The sequence below is a fragment of the Aythya ferina genome (genome assembly GCF_964211825.1).
Source record: "Aythya ferina genome assembly, chromosome: 1".
Taxonomy (NCBI): domain Eukaryota; kingdom Metazoa; phylum Chordata; class Aves; order Anseriformes; family Anatidae; genus Aythya; species Aythya ferina.
Genome location: NC_140296.1, coordinates 168,084,460 through 168,104,459, shown reverse-complemented (window position 1 = coordinate 168,104,459; position 20,000 = coordinate 168,084,460). Strand labels below are relative to the sequence as shown.

General features: G+C 37.2%; 1 protein-coding gene across 1 annotated transcript in view; it reads left to right on the top strand.

The window, feature by feature from the left end:
* Positions 1 to 20,000, top strand: part of TRHDE (thyrotropin releasing hormone degrading enzyme) — a 205,050-nt gene that overhangs the window by 124,792 nt on the left and 60,258 nt on the right. The window contains exons 8-9 of the mRNA XM_084514641.1: positions 7,972 to 8,037; positions 10,559 to 10,746. Of these exons, the coding sequence (XP_084370767.1) occupies positions 7,972 to 8,037; positions 10,559 to 10,746 (254 nt within the window). The remainder of the gene's footprint in view (positions 1 to 7,971; positions 8,038 to 10,558; positions 10,747 to 20,000) is intronic.

Genomic DNA, 20,000 nt, shown 5'->3' with positions numbered 1-20,000 from the left:
GGCATAGTTCAAGTTAATGCAGAGGAATGTGCAGCCAACCTGTCACAATTAGCAGGTGCCGTCCAAATGTCTCTGGAAAACGTTCCATCATTTTTTGTATTTATTGCAAGTATATTTATTGAGCAATATCTGGTTAGGTTCAAATGTATTATGCAACCAAACAAGGCAGAACTAAAACGAATGTACAAATTCAGTCAAATATATGCAGTTCAGTTTCAAAGAGTACTTTATTTCTGTAAGTTTTTTTCTTAGTTAAGTAGTTTAGTACCCCTACCAAATAATACATCAAATACATTTTTTCCTTAAAGCCAAGCTTAATATACTAGCAGGTGTCTCACTGCATAGCAGACACCATCAGACTCTGGTAGGCAATAACTCTTTGATCCTTTCAACAGTTACCTTTAGACTTCTAATGCAGATTGTTTTGCTACCACGCTGAAATTGCTGTTGCTGTATTTAAAAATGGAACCTCCTTCCTCTCTATGTTAATAGCTAATGGGTGAAGCTGAATTTAATAAGGCAAATGAACCTCCCAGTATAATAATTCTGATCTTTTAAAAGGGATTCCCAGCAAAGCAGGATGTATTTTAAAGTAATGTGTATGACTCTGGAAATTTCCTTGAGTATAAATTTTTGACCTCTTTTATTTAGATACCCCATTCACAGTGGATTCACTGAGCTGCAATGCAGAAGAAGTATTAATTACAAAATTGTGTGTCTTACACTGGTTGGAGTTTCTTTTCTCACATTGAAATGAAAATGACAGGGCCATATTGATTTTGTTTGGATTACTTCTGATTTACTGGTCTCTTTCCTTAACAATAAGAAGCAGGTAGAAGAAAGCAAGTAGTCCCACTGATTTAATGATGACTCTTTCCTCCTTCTTTCTCTTAATTTCTCTCATGTCTCAGCCTGGACAGAGAGCTGTTTAGGACATGGACTGGGTTCTGTCTGTATCATCTAAATGAATGTTACAATTTCAACACTATGGGTGAGATACTCTCAACATTGCCTTAATACTTCTCCCACTGAAATCAATGCTAAAAATCTCATCGACCCATATAACACCACAAATGTCAGTTCTACTGATCTGATTATTGTTATAACAGATAGGAGTATTATGAATTACATTTTTTTTTTTAAAAAAAGGAAAAAGTAAAATACTATAATTATTCTGGCATATTCAGCATCATTGGCTCTAGAGAAAATTAAAATTTATTTCTGTATATGGTTCCAGTATCACTCTTCCTGATTAGTAGTTATAGCTTGCTGTTCGCATATAATGATTTAATTGCAGATATGACATGTTGACAGTGGATGTTTTCCAGTTGCTGATGGTTGTAAGCATTGTATTACTCTTGTGTGTGAAAAAAATCTAAATGTACCTTTTGAAAATAAAGGGCTGAAATTTCAGCTGCTGTATGTTGATATGATTCCACAGACTTCCATCTCTGTGATTTTATGCAATGACAGAGTTGCTATCCCAAAAAGAAAGCAAAATAAAAATACAGCTGAGATGAGTAGTTGCATGATGCATTTAAAGTACAATGAATACCTCTCAGGCTGTATTTAACTTTTATTTATTTATTTATTTATTTTAATCTGGAAGTTAGCTAAGAAGTTGATGATACATTGGATATTTTAAACATGGTTCTTCTGAGTTAGATCAGTAAAATTATTGGGAACATGTAAATTGTTGCTTGCTGCTAAGAATTTCTACTTGCATAATGCACCCAGTAGCAAAAATACAGGCTGGATAAAATAGCAATTGAGAAAGTATGATTGTATAAGGAGCAGATAATTATTTTGTGTTATTATTTAAAAACAAAAGACAAAAATCAGTTGGAGATGGTTAAAAAAAAAAGTGAAAAGCAATTCTGTCTGCCAGGCCAGGACATCTTACAAGAACGCCACTTTTAGAAAGCAAAGAGACAGTTAGAATTACTAATCATTTTAACATATGTTAGTCAAGGAATCTCTGTTTGGAAGAGATTCAACAGGTAGCTCCGCTAGTATGTGCAGAATTATTAGAAATAAGAAGGAAAAAAAGTAGCAGTAATATGTTTTGATTGTTCAAAGTTTTGTAAAATGCTAATTCAGAGTTTTGTTTTTAATTTCATGTAAACAAGGTTTAATCTGCATTCATACAAGGACAAGTGAAAGTTCGTTCAAATTTGCTGAAGGTGTGAATTGTAATTGGATTAGTTAAACCTTATAGCTGCATGCAGACACTTTCAAAACTGAAGCAGCTACTTCATCATGATGTTTTTAGTGTGACTCAAAGCCACTGAATTTAGTCAATTTCAGTTCTGAACCTCTCTATTATAAGGTTTAATGTAGGTTAACTAATTCACTGTAAAAAATAGCTTATTGATTAGGAATGTTAAAACCAACCATTAGTATGAAAAGAGCATCTGAACATCTCCATTTTAAAAGGCATTTCAAAATAAACTTTTCCTTCGAATATTTGAGGTCTGTTTATGGAGACCTCTATTTGATTGATCATCTTTCTAACAGTCTTCTAAAATCACCAACATACTTCTTTCTTTCTGATATTTTTCATAATACTCAGTGCATAGTTTCATTATGCTCTAAGTACTTAACTAAGTACAGAAATTCAAACAAAACAAAACAAACAAACAGCAAAAAAGACCCACAGTGGATTCGATAGCCAGAACCTTAGAGCCTGTTTTCCACCTGAAGGAAATGTTTTTATTGTTTGCTCTAAATCTTAGGTCAGATACAGAAGTCAGGTATAAAAATGTTCAACAAGAACATACTGTAGGCTGAAGGGAAGATAATACGGATCCAGGAGTAGGAATAAAAGACAAAAGAGAAAGGTAGAGGCAACACTGCTGTTTCGTGAGCCTTGAGAAATAACGACATTCAGACTGTTGCTACAAAATATGTTGCTACTTTTTACTCACTCATCTCATGTAGCAGAATTTCCCATTTATCTTTAGGAGAAAGAGTAAGTTATTCAATGCTAATCTGATTTAGATCTCAGCACCACTCATATAAGTCAGGGACAGTTGATTGGTTCAGTCAACCAATCAGCTTTACACTGATAAACTGAGAAAGGAATTTGGTCCTAGAAATGATGTTTCAGTTCCAAGTTACATATCTGAAGTCTCCCCTGAAAGAAAGATATATGTTTGAAGACTTATTCCCCCTGTACACTTTTGTAACTTCTTTGAATTTATCAGTAACTACCTTTTATTACTTGTGAGCATTATCATGTTTGGATGGTAGGGTAGTTCATTTTCTTGAAGCCAACAGGCTCAGTCCCTTGCAGTACAGGGAACTATGATTGCAAAAGGATAAAAGACTTCTTCCCTTAGAGTAATCTTCTTTTTACTTAAAAGAAGTCTAACACAATAAAGGGACAGCAAGCTTAATCAATACGTTACTGAAAACATCTTTCAAAATCCTTTAGCTTTTATTATTTTTTTTTCTAATTTCTAATACTGTTCAAACCATCTGCTTCATGTAATTCAAGTAATAAATTCAAGTAATCAAATAATTTGAAATTATTTTGGGGGGAGGATTAAGATTACTATTTGACAGAACATTATATTACAGTCTAAATCTGTTAGGATTTTATTTTTGCTAGGTCTTTGGTTGTGCAATAATTGGAATTTGTTTTCATGGAATGACAGATTTTGAATTTCTTCTTGGAATTTCTAAATTCTTGGAATTCTTTAGAACTTCTTGGAAGTTCTAAAAACTACTGGAATACATGTCACAAAATCATATTGTCCAATTATATTTTTTTATTGATAGAGATGAAGGTATTCTGTGATTATTTTTGTGTGTGTATGCGTTTTTTTAATTTTCATGTTGAGACACTGTGCCAGGACCAGTGAGCTTTCTACTTTCCTCATGAGAAAGAAAACATTTAAAGACAGCATTACAGTGAGAAAGAAAGGAGGAGCTGTGGAAGAGCCCTCTAGAATCTTGGGTAGTTTTTTTCTTCTGACACATATGCTAGGGTTATAGCTGAAAGTTGGGAAAGTGGCTGAGGCTTCTCTCCATGCTCCAGAATACTCCAGTTGATGGAACAGCTTTTCTATGTGATAGACATGCAATTTTGTGATGGGAAGAAGCCATGCAGCCAGATGGTTCTGGGCATATGTGTTTATGAGAAAGCTGCTTTAAGTCACTTTACCTCCTTTGGAGCTGTGCAGAGCAGAGCTTAGATTCAGGCAGCTGTGTTTTCAGTGTCATCTTCCTTTCATGTTCTGTGGATTGTATCTCTCTTCTCTTTGCTTTAGTTCTTTCCTATTCAATATAAAGGCAAAGACATGGTAAATATTCCTGCCCTGGAGAATTACAGTGAATGAGAATATATCTTCTCTCCTTTTGCAAGCTACTTAAGATTTAGATATGGGTCTCCAGCAGGAAAAATTGATTCCATTGCTGCTTGTTCCATCCTTATAACAGACAACCAGGGTATGGATGGATCTTTTGACTCCTATTTTAATATTTTGTGGAATATACTTGATGCTGATATGTGTAAGCCTTTTCTTTTTTGAAGGTGAAGGACTATCCATGAAAGGTACTGCAAGATGGGCTGCTAATTTGAAAATGAAACTGGTGGTGTCCTTAGTTTAAAAGCAAAGTCTGCTATGACAGCACTTATTATAGAGATCTGTAAAGCAAGAATGGCTTGGAGAGAGTGGAGTAGGAAGCAGTAGTTCACTGTCTCTTCTAGAGCCAAAACTAGGGAGCAACGGATGAAACCGACTGGCAGATGGTTGGAACAAAGGCATCTTCACACAATAGATCACTGAAGTGTGAAATGCTTTTTTATGAAGTATTGCAAATGCTCAACATTTTTTATGGGTTCAGAAAGTGACTGGTTAAATACATGGAAGATAACTACTAAGTTCAAAGCTACTAATTTGCTCACGATTCCTTGTGCCGTGAAGTCCTGGATGCTGGGAGAGCATACTGGGGAAGTATTGCTGTGTGCTTGCCCTGTTTTTTACTCTTTCTAGGTATCTGCTACTGGTTATTGCTGAAAACAATATGCTGATAAATGAGGACTTTTGATGGGACTTTGTAGCTTTATGCTTTTGTGCCTGTAAAAACTGCACTCAGATTTTGAATTGCAATGTAGATTTACTATCAGAAACATGTTTAGATGCATACCGTCACTTAGGACTGCTTTTTCTGTAGTATACATTAGGTAAAATTCCCATTTTGAGAAATGTGTGTGGTCTAAATACAGCTTTAATGAAGCAATGAAAAAATGTACAGTCGAATTTTGTGGTACCAGGACTATACTCTTATGTTGTGTTTATCTTTGTATTTTCTTATTTCATGGTAAATGTTATGATTATTTTTATTTTCCTTAATATAAAAAACATGTTAGATTGGAAGATAATGAATTTTTAACCATGTATTAACTTTTTTAACCATATGAATTTTTACCTGTGTATTGTTAGCTAAAAAACAAAATAATAGGACAGAAGCATTTCATCCCCTTGTAGTCTCTGTGAACGTAAAAAGTAAATGTAAAATTTGATGTCTAATAGTAGAGTGGTTAACAGGATTATTGCAAGTAAAGCATAAATCCTCAAGTGTTCCACCCATTTTATTTTGCTGTGTAATGATTCTGAAAACAACTCTCAGAAGAAACAAGACATGCAGTGTTTTCTAGCACCACTTGGAGTGTACATGTATATTTGTTGTTATTTATTTACCTCGTCCTACTTTTGTTTATTCCTATTTTAGCTTTTTAATTTGCAATTCACAACTTTTTTAGCTTTGAAAGCTATTGAATATTTCACTCTGCCTCAGATGACTTTGTATTTTTAGACAAAATGGAAGCACAGTGTGCTGTAGGTGAAGCCTGTATTATATATATATATATTTTTTTTCTTTTTTTTTTTTTTTTTCCAAGTTATTCCCATGGCATTGTTAAGACTCGTACTGCATTTAGAGAGTCAGTGTTCTCTTTTAGCCTTCCTAGCCTGTGATTAAATGGGAGTTGCTGCCTGTTGTACTATGAGTTGGCTGACAAAAGCTAAATCTGTCACAGGTGCTACAATTTGTATATCAGAAAATTTGCTTTCCAAACACTAATTATTCCCAAAGTATCGTACTTCACACAAAGCACAGATAACGAAGTCAGCAAATTCGTCCCAGTTTTATCATTGTGCTGTAAATTAGTGTCTGTCTCCTGCCATTGTGTAACGTGAAGATGGTGGAAATTCAAATGCAGTGTAACCCATTGATTTACAGTCTCTGATGTGTGTTTTTTCACTTAATTCTTCCAATCAAAATGCTGGAAATATATGTGATTCTAACACTCATTGCTGAATTTCACTTCTGTATTTGAATGAGCTGATGTTTAGGGACCCAGAAAGGTGGGAAACTAAGTGTTGTTTCTCCAGATGACTGTGAAAAAGAGAAGCATTTTTGGCCTGAACAGAGCAGACCCAACCTGGTCATATGCTTAACCTGTTAATTTCAGAAGTTAATTTAATATAATGGTAGCTTATCAGGCATTATATTTCTGGTTACCATGGGAGAAGAATGGACTCTCAGTCAGGTGAAACTGTGTCTGAATAAGTGAAAGCATTCAGTTTATAACTCCCTCAGACCTTCAGTTTTGTATGTAGTGAAAATAAATGTGTATACCTGTGCAAAAACAGAGTTTGGTTCCGGTCACCTCTTTTCCATTGTAGCATTCCACTGTGAAGGTGGAGAACCTTTGTGGTAATCTGTTAAAGCCTGAGTTGTCTGTAGTAGGTATTTTGACATTGATGCATCAGGATTTCCCTAGATAAGAGTTTGTAGTTTTGATGATAGGCTATTTCTCAATTAAATCTGTTGTAATAAATCTAGCAATCATCAGGGTGGATCTAGAAGGAAAGACGTATGAGGAGCAGCTGAAATCCCTTGGTTTGCTCAGCCCAGAGCAGAGCAGGCTGAGGGGAGGCCTCATGGTGGTTCCCTCACGAGGGGAGCGTAGGGGCAGGTGCTGAGCTCTGCTCTCTGGGGACAGTGATAGGACCCAAGGGAATGGCATGGAGTTGGGACAGGGGAGGGTCAGGCTGGGTGTTAGGGAAAGATTCTGCACTGAGAGGGTGGTCGGGCACTGGGACAGGTGCCCCAGGGTGGTGGTCACAGCACTGAGCCTGCCAGAGTTCAGGAGGCTTTTGGACAATGCTGTCAGACACATGGTCTGATTTTTGGGTGATCCTGTGTGGAAGCCAGGAGTTGGATTTGTTGATCCTTGTGTGTCCTTCCAACTCAAGGTATTCTATAATTCCATGATCTGCAAATAATTAATTAAAAAGAATAACCACCACCACCACCTAAGAGTGAAAGGATTCTCTTTACTTGCAGTATACAGTAGAGGAGGAGTTTGAGTGCATTCATATGAAAATGTAATGAAGCCTTTACAGTTATGAAGATCTACAGATCTCCAAACTTTGGGATCTTTTTATAAGATGTAATACTTTTCTGTAATCACCCTAGACCAGCTGCACACACACTGGCTCGTTGATCCTTGTTGGGTCCCTTCCAGTTCAGGTTATTCTGTGATCCTGTGTTTCTATGAAATTATTCACACCAGACACAGGATGTCCTTATTCAAATAGCAAGTGGAACTATGTTTCAGAAGCTTCTCCTCTCATTGTAAGAATTGCCTAGGAATCCATACTGAGATTAGAGAATTATTTTAAAAGTATATTCAAAATATTTAGTTTATAGATTAATTTACACAGAAAAAGAACGCTGAATGCTGTAAGTGAAAATTCTTAGCAATATTTTTTGCATTGTAAACTAGCTTAAGAAACTGTTTATTTACTTCCTTGGGATGAACATACTGTATATTTCTAGATTTCTGACAAATGCAAACATTAATGTGATTTAACTTATACTAGCAATGATTCACAGCTCTAGTTGTTTGGCTTGTGTATAGTAATACTGATTTGTATTTTTATTTTATTTCTGTAGGACTATTTAACCATTCACAAGTATGGCAATGCAGCCAGAAATGATCTCTGGAACACATTGTCAAAGGTAAAATGCTTTAATCTATTGCACTGAGGGAGAAGCAAGAATTTACTGTAGTGTTTTCTTGGCAAGGTTAGGACTGAATAGAGCATAATGAGATCTTCAGGCCCCAGAGCAAATTTAAACATTAATACAAAGAAATTCCATTTGAGTTAACAGTCGCAACACTGATATATATATATATATATATATATATATTTTTTTTTTCTTCTCCCCACTATTTCAGTTCTTTGTTATGTTAGAGTATATTTCCTTGTTTGTGCTATGTGACTGATGTGCAGTAAAAACTATTTTGTGGAATTTGCTATGATTGACTGTAGTGGCAGCAGGCTGAGGCTCATAAGCTAGAAGGCACACGGAAGTGCTCTGCTTTGGCGTCTACATCAAGTGTGTTTGTGATTTTGTGTGGAGTTATGATTCATGTGAAGGACAAAACTATTAAATCTTTAAAGTTTGGTCTGAACAGGTAGCTATTACTGTACCGTTTTCAGAGAATAATGGTTTCTGTGTCCATGCTCCCTTTTGTTGCTACAACAAAGTTTGAGTTTGTAGGCCCAGGTCCAGGAATCTGCAAGGGCAGAGTTTAATTTTCAAAAGAGTGAGCCAATAATGCCTGAATTCATTACCTACAGAGCTAGTCTGGGCACATCAGAATAGAGACAAAGTATAAGCCAATATAGAGGACAGTAAGGGAGTTTCAGCACAAGTACCAGCTCAAGCCATATGTAAACATGGCAATCTAATTGTAATCATTGACACCAAAGCTGGGATTCAGCTGGAGGTCAAGACATCTGCGTTTATATAGATAAGTAGGTATCTGTGTATAAGCTCTGGTTCAGTTGGTCTGGATTCAGTTACATGTTCATAGATGTATAATAATATCCGCCTTAAGGTGTTGTACCAGACTTCCAGCTACAACATGAGATATTTGTGTCTGCTGTAGCTCCACCAGCTCTGTGAGGATGTGTTGAATATTGCAGGACAACTGATGCTTGCTGGATAGGAACAACTGGAGTCCCAAAATGTAGTCAATATAGTCAGCAGAGTATAGAGAGTAATCCAATTGACTAGCCACTAGATGATGAGCCTCAACCATCAGCTGCCTTAAGATGAGCCCAAACCACTGACTGTCGACTAGGGACTTGGGATAGTTGTTCAAATATAGGCAGCTAGTGCCAGTTTTGGTGCTGTAGGGTGTTTTAGATATCCAGTTAGGGGCAGTAGATTTGATCCAAGTTTTATGGGAAAATCTGTGCCCTTCTGGAGTAGCAGGTCAGGATCAAAGGACATTAGCTGCTTATGAGTGGGCAACTGAACTGAACCTTATGTTTGCACTGACATAAGAGTTGAGATGTGCAATATTCATTTAGGCTCTTAAATCTCTGTCTTAATTTGAAGTTGAATGTCACTGCAAAAGTCTTTCTTACTTCTTGCTTCTCACCTGGTAGCCTTCTCTGTTAAAGCCTTTGTAGTAGGGCTTGGCTATGGGAAGAGAGAGGGATCAACACACTCTTGAAAGAACAGCAGAACTCACAGCTAATAAAATGAAAATGAGACTTCATTCTGGGTCATAAACACTAGGGCTATACTGTATACTCAAATATATTGTTAAGGCTAATAATTCTGTTTTCCTCACCTGTAAGCACATGTGTTGCCTGCCGCTTTGCTCCTAATGCATTGCGATTGCAGCTTCAGTTCTGAAGACTTCTTGCTGGGTTCTGCTTGTATTCATCAGAGGTTCATTCATCTGTGATCTAGGGCTGTTCAGCGGCTAGACACATTTCTGTTGCTGAATAGCAAATGATGTCTGTCATTCTCATATCCAGTCTCACCTCCCATGAAGCCATAGATTCTTTTTTTGTTTCAGATGAAATTCCACCTGTAAACCAGCCTTTTATTGACATACTGTGTCAAATACGGACACATTAATCCTACAGTGTTGTGACGTGCAGTTTTTGAAGGAGCTGGGGATATCATTGTATATATGGTCTCACTTTAGACACAAGGGACAATATTTTCAAATAACCAGACATTTGATTTTCAGAACAAAGAAGCTCTGTACTTTCAGAAATCAGGCCTTTGAACATAACATGCCTTATTGCAGGTACCCTAAATCAACTAACACTGTTGAGTTTTTTTTTTCTTTTTTTTTTAACATTTGCTGGACAAGAATACCTTTTGGAAACAGCCACACAGTATTTCTGTGACACTTGTAAAGACCCTGAAAAACAGGTTGTTTCTTCCTTTACAATGAAAATGCTTGAATGATTTGGAAAACCTAACTTCATGGCTTGTGTCTCTGGCAAGATTGCTTGATGTTTGTTTTTAAGATACACAGAGGCTGTTGGTATAATTATGTAGTATGTGTGTATACACCAGGTGTAAACATGGTTGTGTTTACATGCTTGGTAGTTATTGAAACCTCTAAAACAAATTGCACTCTTCTGGGATAAAAAAAAAAAAAAAGTTTTACTTGTTGGATTGTGACATTGCTTCGACGTACTAAAACTTTTCTTTTTTCTTGAAGGCTTTAAAAAGGGTTGGAAAATCTGTAAATATCCAAGAAGTAATGGATCAGTGGACACTACAGATGGGTTATCCTGTTATCACTATCTTGGGAAATGAAACTACGGACAATGTCATAGTAATCTCCCAAGAGCGTTTTGTTTATGATAGTGATGCTAAAACCAAGGATCCTGACTTTGGAGACAACAGGTACTTACATTTCTCAATGAATATCTTTCAAGAGGCTGTAGCTGTTAAGTGCTTCATGTGTGTATTTTTATGGTTTCTGCCTCCGTAGAACCAGTAGCATGTGGTGAGCCTTCCATTTGAATGTTAGTAAAGATTAAGCAAGTTAAAAGAACAAAATCATTAGAGTAATAGAACTAGATAAAGCTTTAGTGTGCCCATTTGCACTGTGGCACCTTTCTCTCTGACTTTTATGCAGTCTTATGTCATGCATCTGTTTCCTCTTCGTTTCTTTTGATTTTGGCACACTCCATGAAGTAACTTGCAATGGGGTTGAAAGGTCTGATAGTTTAAGTGATTATTTGGAGTGGACCTCTCCATGCTCATACGTTAAGTTGGCAGATGTAACCATGTATCAGATAAATCACTTGACTTGGGAAGCAGTCGAGATCTGAACTGGACCCTTGTACGAGGCAGGGGGTTCTAGTAGTTCCATTTTGAAGCTAGCTGAAATGGTCCTGTAGGAACTGTTCCACTGACTGAAATCAGTAGGCACTTACACACCTCTGGCCCCATTCTTTTTCCACTTCCTATGTCAATTCCTTGCCACTCACACCTGACTCCGTACAATTCCTTTGTCCCAGAGACAAGCTGAGATTCCTCACTGATGCTGGGGAATCCTCACCTTGTTTAAAGCAGTTTTGATGTCATATTATAAGGCCAAACACATAGAGCTGATTTTAGAGAATTACAGTTCAGCCTTAGAAGCTTCAGTGTTCACACCTCTTGCTTACTGGGAAAGAAGGCATGCTCTTAACCTTGACTTCTTCATGTTTGTAGCATAGATTTAAATCATTAAAATGTAAAATTTAGTACTGGATTTGGATTGACACGTCTAAAGTTCATAGAATATTCCTATTGAGGAATGCCTAAAAATATAATTAAGTTTATTGGTAAATGTTTATAAATTAGTTATTGTTTTTTAGAACATGAATATTATAGAACTCAAACATGACACAGCAAATTGTTTTCCTGGCTGTACTGGAACAACCTGGTATGGTATTAAGCATAGGTTTAAATCCTGGGCTGAAGTAAGTTCCTTTGTGAATGGAATATAAAACAAGTGACTGTGGGCTACTGGATATGTTCATGACTCATAGTTTAGTGCAGTGTAAGAGTGATTCTTTCTTATTCACTTAAAAATTTCTTTTGTGCACCTGCATATACCCATATAAAATACAAGTGGATTTTACTACTCTGTAAAAGAAGGATTACTGGTTTTTGATTGCTTAAAACAGAGACGTTAAGACTTAGAAGTAGTATGGAGACTTTCTCAAATAGATTTGTGAGGTATTCAGTATTGATTGCAGTAACAACTACTGTAATTCAAAAGTCAAGACTTCTGGGTGTGAAAGTGTTTTGTAAAGTGGAATATTAGGGGTGAGAAGTAGACTCTTAATAGTTTATTTTCATATATGAATTACAGAATTACAACTGTTCCTGCAGATCATGGAATCATAGAATAGCTCAGGTTGGACGGGACCTTGAAGACCACCTGGTTCCATCCCCCTGACATGGGCAGGGATGCCACCCACTAGATCAGGTTGCTCAGGCTCTCATCCAACTTGGTCCTGAACACCTCCAGGGATGGAGCATTCATAGCTTCTCTGGGCAACCTGTTCCACTGCCTTACCACCATCAGAGTGAAGAATTTCCTCCTAGCCTGTAATCTAAATCTCCCGTCTTTTAGTTTAAAACCATTCCCCCTTGTCCTGCCATTATTTGCCTAAGCAAAAAGTTGCCCTCCATCTGTGGATATGTGGAAGGATAGTGTTCTGCACCAACAGGTCAAGGTACACTCGCTTTCTTAGGAAATCTTGCCTACAAATTGTATTACAATAAGTTCTAAACATTGGAAGTGAGATTTAGTGCTATATAGAGAACAGAAAAAGATATCAGAATTGGCTCTGCTGAGAGTTTACTGTCCAAGCAGACAATACAATACATAAGTGTTTCTCCTCTGTCAAGTGTATTTCCTGCTCTCTTCCCCCTTTTGTTTTTCTTTGTGTTTCCATGATGTTTTCACCACAAATAAGGGAATCTGCTTGCTTAAGGAAGGCTTTGCAGGTGGGAAGTTTACTATAGCCAGTTAGATGGTGGAGCTAGTTTGCTACTTTACAGTTAGTTATTTGAAAGTTGTGTTAAGTAAGTATAAATACTAAAGAGCAGGAGCTGTACACTCTTAGGAAAAGGTGAAACTTGCCTATGTTTTTCACCTTTCACAAGTAACCCACCAATTTATATTACAGTCCTATGGCTTAGATATAAATTACAGTCTAGGGTGTTAGAACAATGAGCATGCCTTTTGTTGGTGTACTGCCCACAGGCACATGTAGCTTTATATGCACAATGGCTTTGTGTCATTAAATGTCCTTTCCTACCATCAAATTAAGTAGAAAAACAAGATTGACACACTGAAAACGAATGTAATCTTTTTGTCGCAAATAGCTTTTTTTATTTTTTTTTTCTTTCCTTTTTCCTTTTCCTTTTCCTTTTTTTTTTTTCTTTTTTTCTTTTTTTTTTTTCCTTTTTGTTTCTTTTTGTTTCTCTTTTCTTCTTTTTGTTGTTGTTGTTGTTGTATGTTTGTTTTCTTATTGCCTTTTTCTCATTGAAAAAGTCGCCATTGCTTCAATTCCTGTGAAAACATTAGACAGGGAAAGTCACATTAATGGGATGCCGTCTGATAATTCATGATCCATTACTCCACTTGGTTTTTAACATTGAAAGAGCTGGAGTTTATGTGACATGATAAAAGGGGCCAGTTTTTCTACAAGTACACAAAGTGGGGCACTAACTGGTATTGAAACAAGACTTTGATGGATGCTCAGTGCAGCATTCTGGCCAGGAAGCTGGGGGTTCAGTGGGGCTGAATAACACTGGTGGGAGGCACAGAGGCTGCAGGCTTCTGGGGTGCTAAGTATCAATGGTGTAATTCACAGTCCAGTAGAGTCGGTGTTCATTTCCTCTGAGTGACCTGTGAATTTGGCTTGAAGATGCATGACTCCCTGGGGAGCTGTAGCCAGCACTGCAAGCAGAAAGGAGCAAACGGCATTTATGCCACATATGAGGTCCTGCTTTTGCAGGGCAAGTAACGTTAGCTTCCTTAGGATAGTTTATCTCTGAATTAATCATGGTTATAGTTTAAACACTGTAAATAGTAGAGCTGACACAACAAATGTATGTGTCCAGGCCTTTCCAGGAGTTTATCATCTAAACAGACACCATGATATGCACTGGAAGGCTCAGGGAAATGAGGAAGGGCTCTGTGTGCATCTGCCACACAATCATCTGTTATCCAGAGGTGGGGCTGTAGTTTAGCATTGCACAGCAATATATGTCAGTACTGTTACCTTCAAAGTGATGAGAAGTTAAAGCTGCTGTTCAGATCCTGTCGAGGGATATTTAACTTTGCTTTCCTTTAGAAAGTCAGTTTACAGTAGATATTTCAGATGGATCTGCATAAGAAATGGAAATAAAGAGGGAAACAAACATTTCAGAATCATTCAACGTTTATAAAATCTCTTTGCTTTTCTGTATGCTATATAATTATGAAGCAATTAACTGTTAAAAATGAAATGCAAAGTAGTGCATTTCAGTTTTTTCTTGAAAATCAGCAACAAGCAGATTTTTCTGAGTGACAAATGGTTAAAGTAAAAACTGTTGACAAGTTTGACAGTGGTTTACTCCTAGTCTGTTACTATAAATGACTTTAATTTTACTGCAAAAGAGAATTATTACATATACATTTTCCCACTTCATGTACAATTGGACTCATTGTCATCCCATAACTGCAGAAAAATATGTTACAAGGTCCATGTGTACATATCTATTTTGATTTATTTGTGTGCATAGAATTGACTGTATGGCATTTCAAGCTCTAAGGTTTGGCCTGGAATTACAGAAGGCATATTGTTTCACTTCTTTGCAAACTGCACATAGATTTTTCTTGATGCTCATGCCTTTACATGATCCATACTTCTCATTTATGAGAGAATAAAGCTAACAATGACAGACACCATTTCTAGGAATGCTGTTCCTCAGAAGGGCCAAAATCACTGGGCTTTGATTTAAATGTCAAAACCTGTGGTCGGTATAATGATTCAGTAGCAATTTCAGCTTATCCAAGCTGAAGTTTAAGCTGCTATAACAACTCTGTAGTTCATATTCTACTTCTGAGTAGCAATCCTTTAGTTATGTGTAGGTTCAATCCTGCACTCATGTACACCTCTCTGAGAATGCATTATGCTCTTACATCACATAAGGCTAGAGGGGATGAGGTGAAATTCCATCTGACAGGGTTCAGTGGGTTTCCCTCCTGACAGAGAAAATGATGATTTTAAGGCACCAGTCTCATCCATCATTACAGGAATGGCTCAAAGATATGACAAGAAATCTTATAAAAAATAATCTGTGGTCTAGACAATGAACTAATCAGTTTTGATGAAATCCATAAACCATTTATATGCTGTATTGAAGAGCAGACCAAAGCTTTCTGGTTATGGATATAAGTTTTGCCTTTTAAAAATTACAGACCTGTCTCTTCAAAAGTGGAGAAATAACTTTTCCAATATTATCAGAATAATTAAGTTCATGTTGCTGAGGTAATATTAACTTGTATAGGGTTCTTATCATGCACACAGCTTCTGTAGCCAATCTTTGCTTGTTCGTTATAAGATCCTAAAGGGAAATGTCTTGCTAGACACTGAACAGAGCTAGCTGTGAGGAAAGAGAAAAAGGGAAAGGTACAAACTGGGATACGGCTAGGGTATTCATACGTGCTGGAGCATGGTAATCCTTGGTACCTTTCTTCATGTGGTTGGAAAAAGGAAAATTCAGTGGAATGGTGCAAGACAGGGACATGACCAACAAAACTAGAGCTGTATGGACTCATGAGTGTAGTAGTAGCATGTAGTAACAACAGCTGAAAGGCTTTACAAATGACAGCAGAGCTGCTTAGCAGTCACTCCACTTCAAGATGAATGATTAACTGCAGAATTTATTTCCCTTCAAGTCTCTTCTGAATTTCCTACACAAAGCTCATTTATGCAGGCTTTGCAGGAAAAGGGCTGTGCTTGTCCCTTTACTGATAATTATTTGAATGGTAAAAGCACACCTGCATTTGGATGTTATCACAAGTATTCTTACCTATAAGGTATGACATTATTGCTTGAGCAGCAATGGAGAAATTACTCTGTCCACTTATCAGCTGGGGGGCTGGTTAAACCTAAGCCAAAATGTTAGGAGCACGAGGGGTATGCTATGTATCGTTAAGATCATACAACAATCATGGAATAATGTGGTAAATGTAGTATTAATTATGTTATATAAAAGAGCAGTAGAACAGATGAAGTTGTTCCATAAGCTGAGGAGAAAGGGCTAATTCATTTACCTAATATTTTGTATGTGATAGACAGACTTCCCACCTCTGGGAAATATTCTCCAATCTTCCATTGCCTCATGTCCTTCGAGTGTTTTCTTGTTGCGTCTTTCATTTTTACTATACCTGAAAGATTAGGCTTGTATCAGCATTTCTACTAGAAACCACTTATGTGTCTACCCAGGGTCTCAAAGTGGTACCCTGGTTCATCGTGACTGACCTGAGTGTCTCTATATCAGGTATCATAACGATTAAGGGAATGGGGCCTTAGGAGAGGAAGGTACTTATGTAGTAGACCCAGAGGAAATGGAGTTCTCAAGAATAAGATTAAAAAATCAACAGTCCTTGTGAAGCACAGAACTGCCTATGAACACAGACAGACATTGATTTAACCAGTTTTTTTTTGCTGGCCAAGCAGAGACATGAAAATACATGTTTTTGCAGAAGAGTGAGAAAGTATGAGGAACTCCTCTTTATGTGTACACTGGGGATATGTATCCTGAGGGGACAGCTCTATGACACCAGTAGATCTTGTCCTTCAGTATGTTTAAGGACAGTCTTTAACCCCAGCAGCCTGACAGAGGGCAGACTCCAAACTAGCAGACAGAAGCACTGCTTCTCTAAGGGGGGACCTGGAGGAACCCTGCCTGCCTCAGTTGCCTGCAGAAGTATAGCTGGGGTTGTCAGAAGGTGGTAGTTGCTAGCCCAATACTTGTGCCTCATGCTCTGTCTACTGCAAAATGTTTTGTTTGTTTGTTTTCTTTTCTGTGGAAGTCACTGAAGAGTGCTGTCTTTTGTCTTGCCCTTTTACTTTTTGGAGGCTCTTCTGATTGTAGCATTATTATTAAATCAGACTAGGGAATGCTCTTAAAATTTGTTCCTGCATATTTCTGTGCTGATGTCTCTTCAGCGACATTTTGCTGCTGGCAAAGATCTCAGAAATGCCAATTTAATTTAACACTTTATTTCCAAAACCATTTCACAGCTTCTGTTTGTGAGAAACGCTTCTCAGTAGGCAAACTTCCAGGCTGCTCTGGTGTGTAGGATATGGGCAACTTTCAGTGTTATAATTTCCAGGATGCTAAAGAAGATAAAATTGGTTCATCGTGTCATTGCTTCCTGTGCGGTGGCAGCACTCATATCCTGACAGAAGTTAGGCTGACAGTGAAAAGCTGCTGCTTTTCACTGCTTATTTTATTATCGCTGTAGACTATGTCACTTTCCTCATCTTATTTGCTTCTACTAACTCTCAGGAATTCCTAGGTACCCAAACAAGTTAATTAACCCACATTAATTAATTAGATCAGTTTCATGGTGAGAGAAGAAGCAGGTGCCTGAGTGCAACAGCACTGTGTTTTAATTCAGAGCAAGGTGGGGAGGTGAAGTGGAGACTCAGGGTGGCGGTGCCAGTGGGGAGCTGCCCACGATGCAAGAGGAGGAAAAGGTACTGCAGTATAGCAAGGTGCATGCAGGCAGGAGCAGGAGCCTGGAGCATTGAAATGGTGGAGCTGCATAGACAAATGAAGAGAATTGGAGAAAATGAGATGAAGGAAATGGAGAGAACCAGGGAAACAAAGGTGGTGAAGATGGGGCTTTAGTGAAGTAAAGAGCAGATTGGGGAAAGCAGGGACAGTATTGGAAAGGTAATAGGAGGGATGAAGGTGGATAAACGTCATATTTTGTTGGCTTTGTAAAATCAGTGATGTAGATTCCCCTTTGTAGACCAGAGGATGAAATTACTTATATGCTTCCTTTTTTTACTACTTCTTCCTTTTGCATTCTTATGGAAAAAAATAATCCATTACTGCCAATGTATCTCTGTGTTTGAGCCTTTAGGGTCAATAACAGAATCTCAGGTTTTATAGAGAAAATATTTTGGTGGGAGGCTCTTAGGGAAACACAGAGGAAGCAGAAACTATTTTAGGAATTGTATTTTAATCTTGGTTAAATTCAAAGTATTCTGAGGAAAAATCAAAACTGAACATTTGAATACACTAAAAATTGGCTGTAAGTATCTAAGAGCATATTGAAGGACCATAGACATAGCTTAAATGCTACTTATATTCCTGTGGCTGAGTAGAGGCATCACAGGGAGTACCAGTCCTCAGCCCATTAAACATCCTTCCACTTGTAATTATACTCAGACTAATCTCAGATCTGCACTCTATATGCACTTGAGTAAGGTACAGCTCAGAGAGAGGGGTTTACACAATCAGCATCACATGTGCAATTCTGTAATTGGTGCAAGACAGGACACAGGATGCTGGAGAGAGACATTAAGGGCCTTTATTGGAGGGTAAAGAGGCAGCTGTTGGAGTAGACACTTAACACTGCTTAAAACCAACTTCTTTCTATCCATCTCTGACTGAGCACCCAAAATTACTTGTCACTTCCAAAAACAAAGTCTTTTGTGTTCTAGTGTAAAAAGGTAATGTTAGGTGGGGAGGAGAAAGCATTTACTGAGAGAAAATTTGTAGTACTTGTTCTTTGCCCACAACATTTTTCTAAATTCAGCAAGGTACTCTGCTAGCACTGATGCTGAAATGAGTCAGTTTTAAAGAGCTCCATAATATTTATAACCACCTCGATTGTAATTTATTTTTGTATGAAATTTTAAGATAAAATTAGAGAACTTCATTCACTAATCAGATAATTATAATCAGATAATGCTATATTATTTTCAGGCAATTCATTTTTTTTTTCTTTTCAAATTGGATAATTTAAATTAAATTAACTCATTTAAATTACCTTGACTCTACCCTTAAAAAAGCTATCAGACCAAAGGACCGTGGAGTTTATGTGGGCTGGCTGAAGATACACAGCTGTTTTCTAACAGAATATGCCTGCTGTCATCATAAGGCAATCCCACAGTGCAGGGAAACACATGGGCTCTTTCATGAGTGCTGCTGTTAAGGGCATTGAAACCTTTCCTTATGTCTGGGAATTAGCGGTTTAATTGCACTGGTGAGGGAATTATATTTGGCTTAAAACATGAGAATTTAAGTTATTTTTCTTGTTCCAGCTCTGGTACTTATTTACAGCTGAAAATCATTCCAAGGATTCTGATAACGTACAGGAAGAGTCAGGTCTATGGCAGAATAAATGAAAACCACAAAATCTGCATCTCTAATATGTTGCTGTTAAACATCACTAATCTGGCTACGGATTAATTATATTGTCAATAATTGTATTAAAATACATACTCTCCTGTGCTTCCAGCAATACTGTATTGTCACTGAAAAGCCTCTGCCTTCCATATTTTTGCATTTAGATACTTACACAGAAAAAAAAGCAAAAAAACCCCACACAATCCATGATCTATCCTAGAAATAGTTTCTCTTAGAAACAACAATCAAGCCTTATTTTACAATGTACTAGTATGATTGCCTTTTTAAACATGCATTTCTAAATGAAATCATACATAATAGAATATATAAAATTAGCATCTGGATTGTGGCAGAATTGCAAATAAAGAGGTTTACCATCAGAAGTAAGTCTTCTCAGAAGCGCTAGCATCTTTCAAGACTAGAATATAAACTTCCCATTTGCCCTGTCATGCAGTTCTAAATATTTCTCCAACTTACAAAGATTATCCGTAGTTGCCTCCATGTAGGTAGTTAAGTAAAATTTATTTAAAATGATAATAGGCCCACAATTTTGGATACCTTCCAAATGCCCAAGTCTTCCTTCCCCCTGAAATAGATACTAGGAGGATCCAGCCACACATCTAATCGGAACCTTTGAAAATTGCTTGCAAAGTAGATGAGTCAGTCCATTGGGAATTTCTCTTTCTAACAGACTGAACCATTTGACAAACTGATTTCTGGTCATCTTTCAGGCA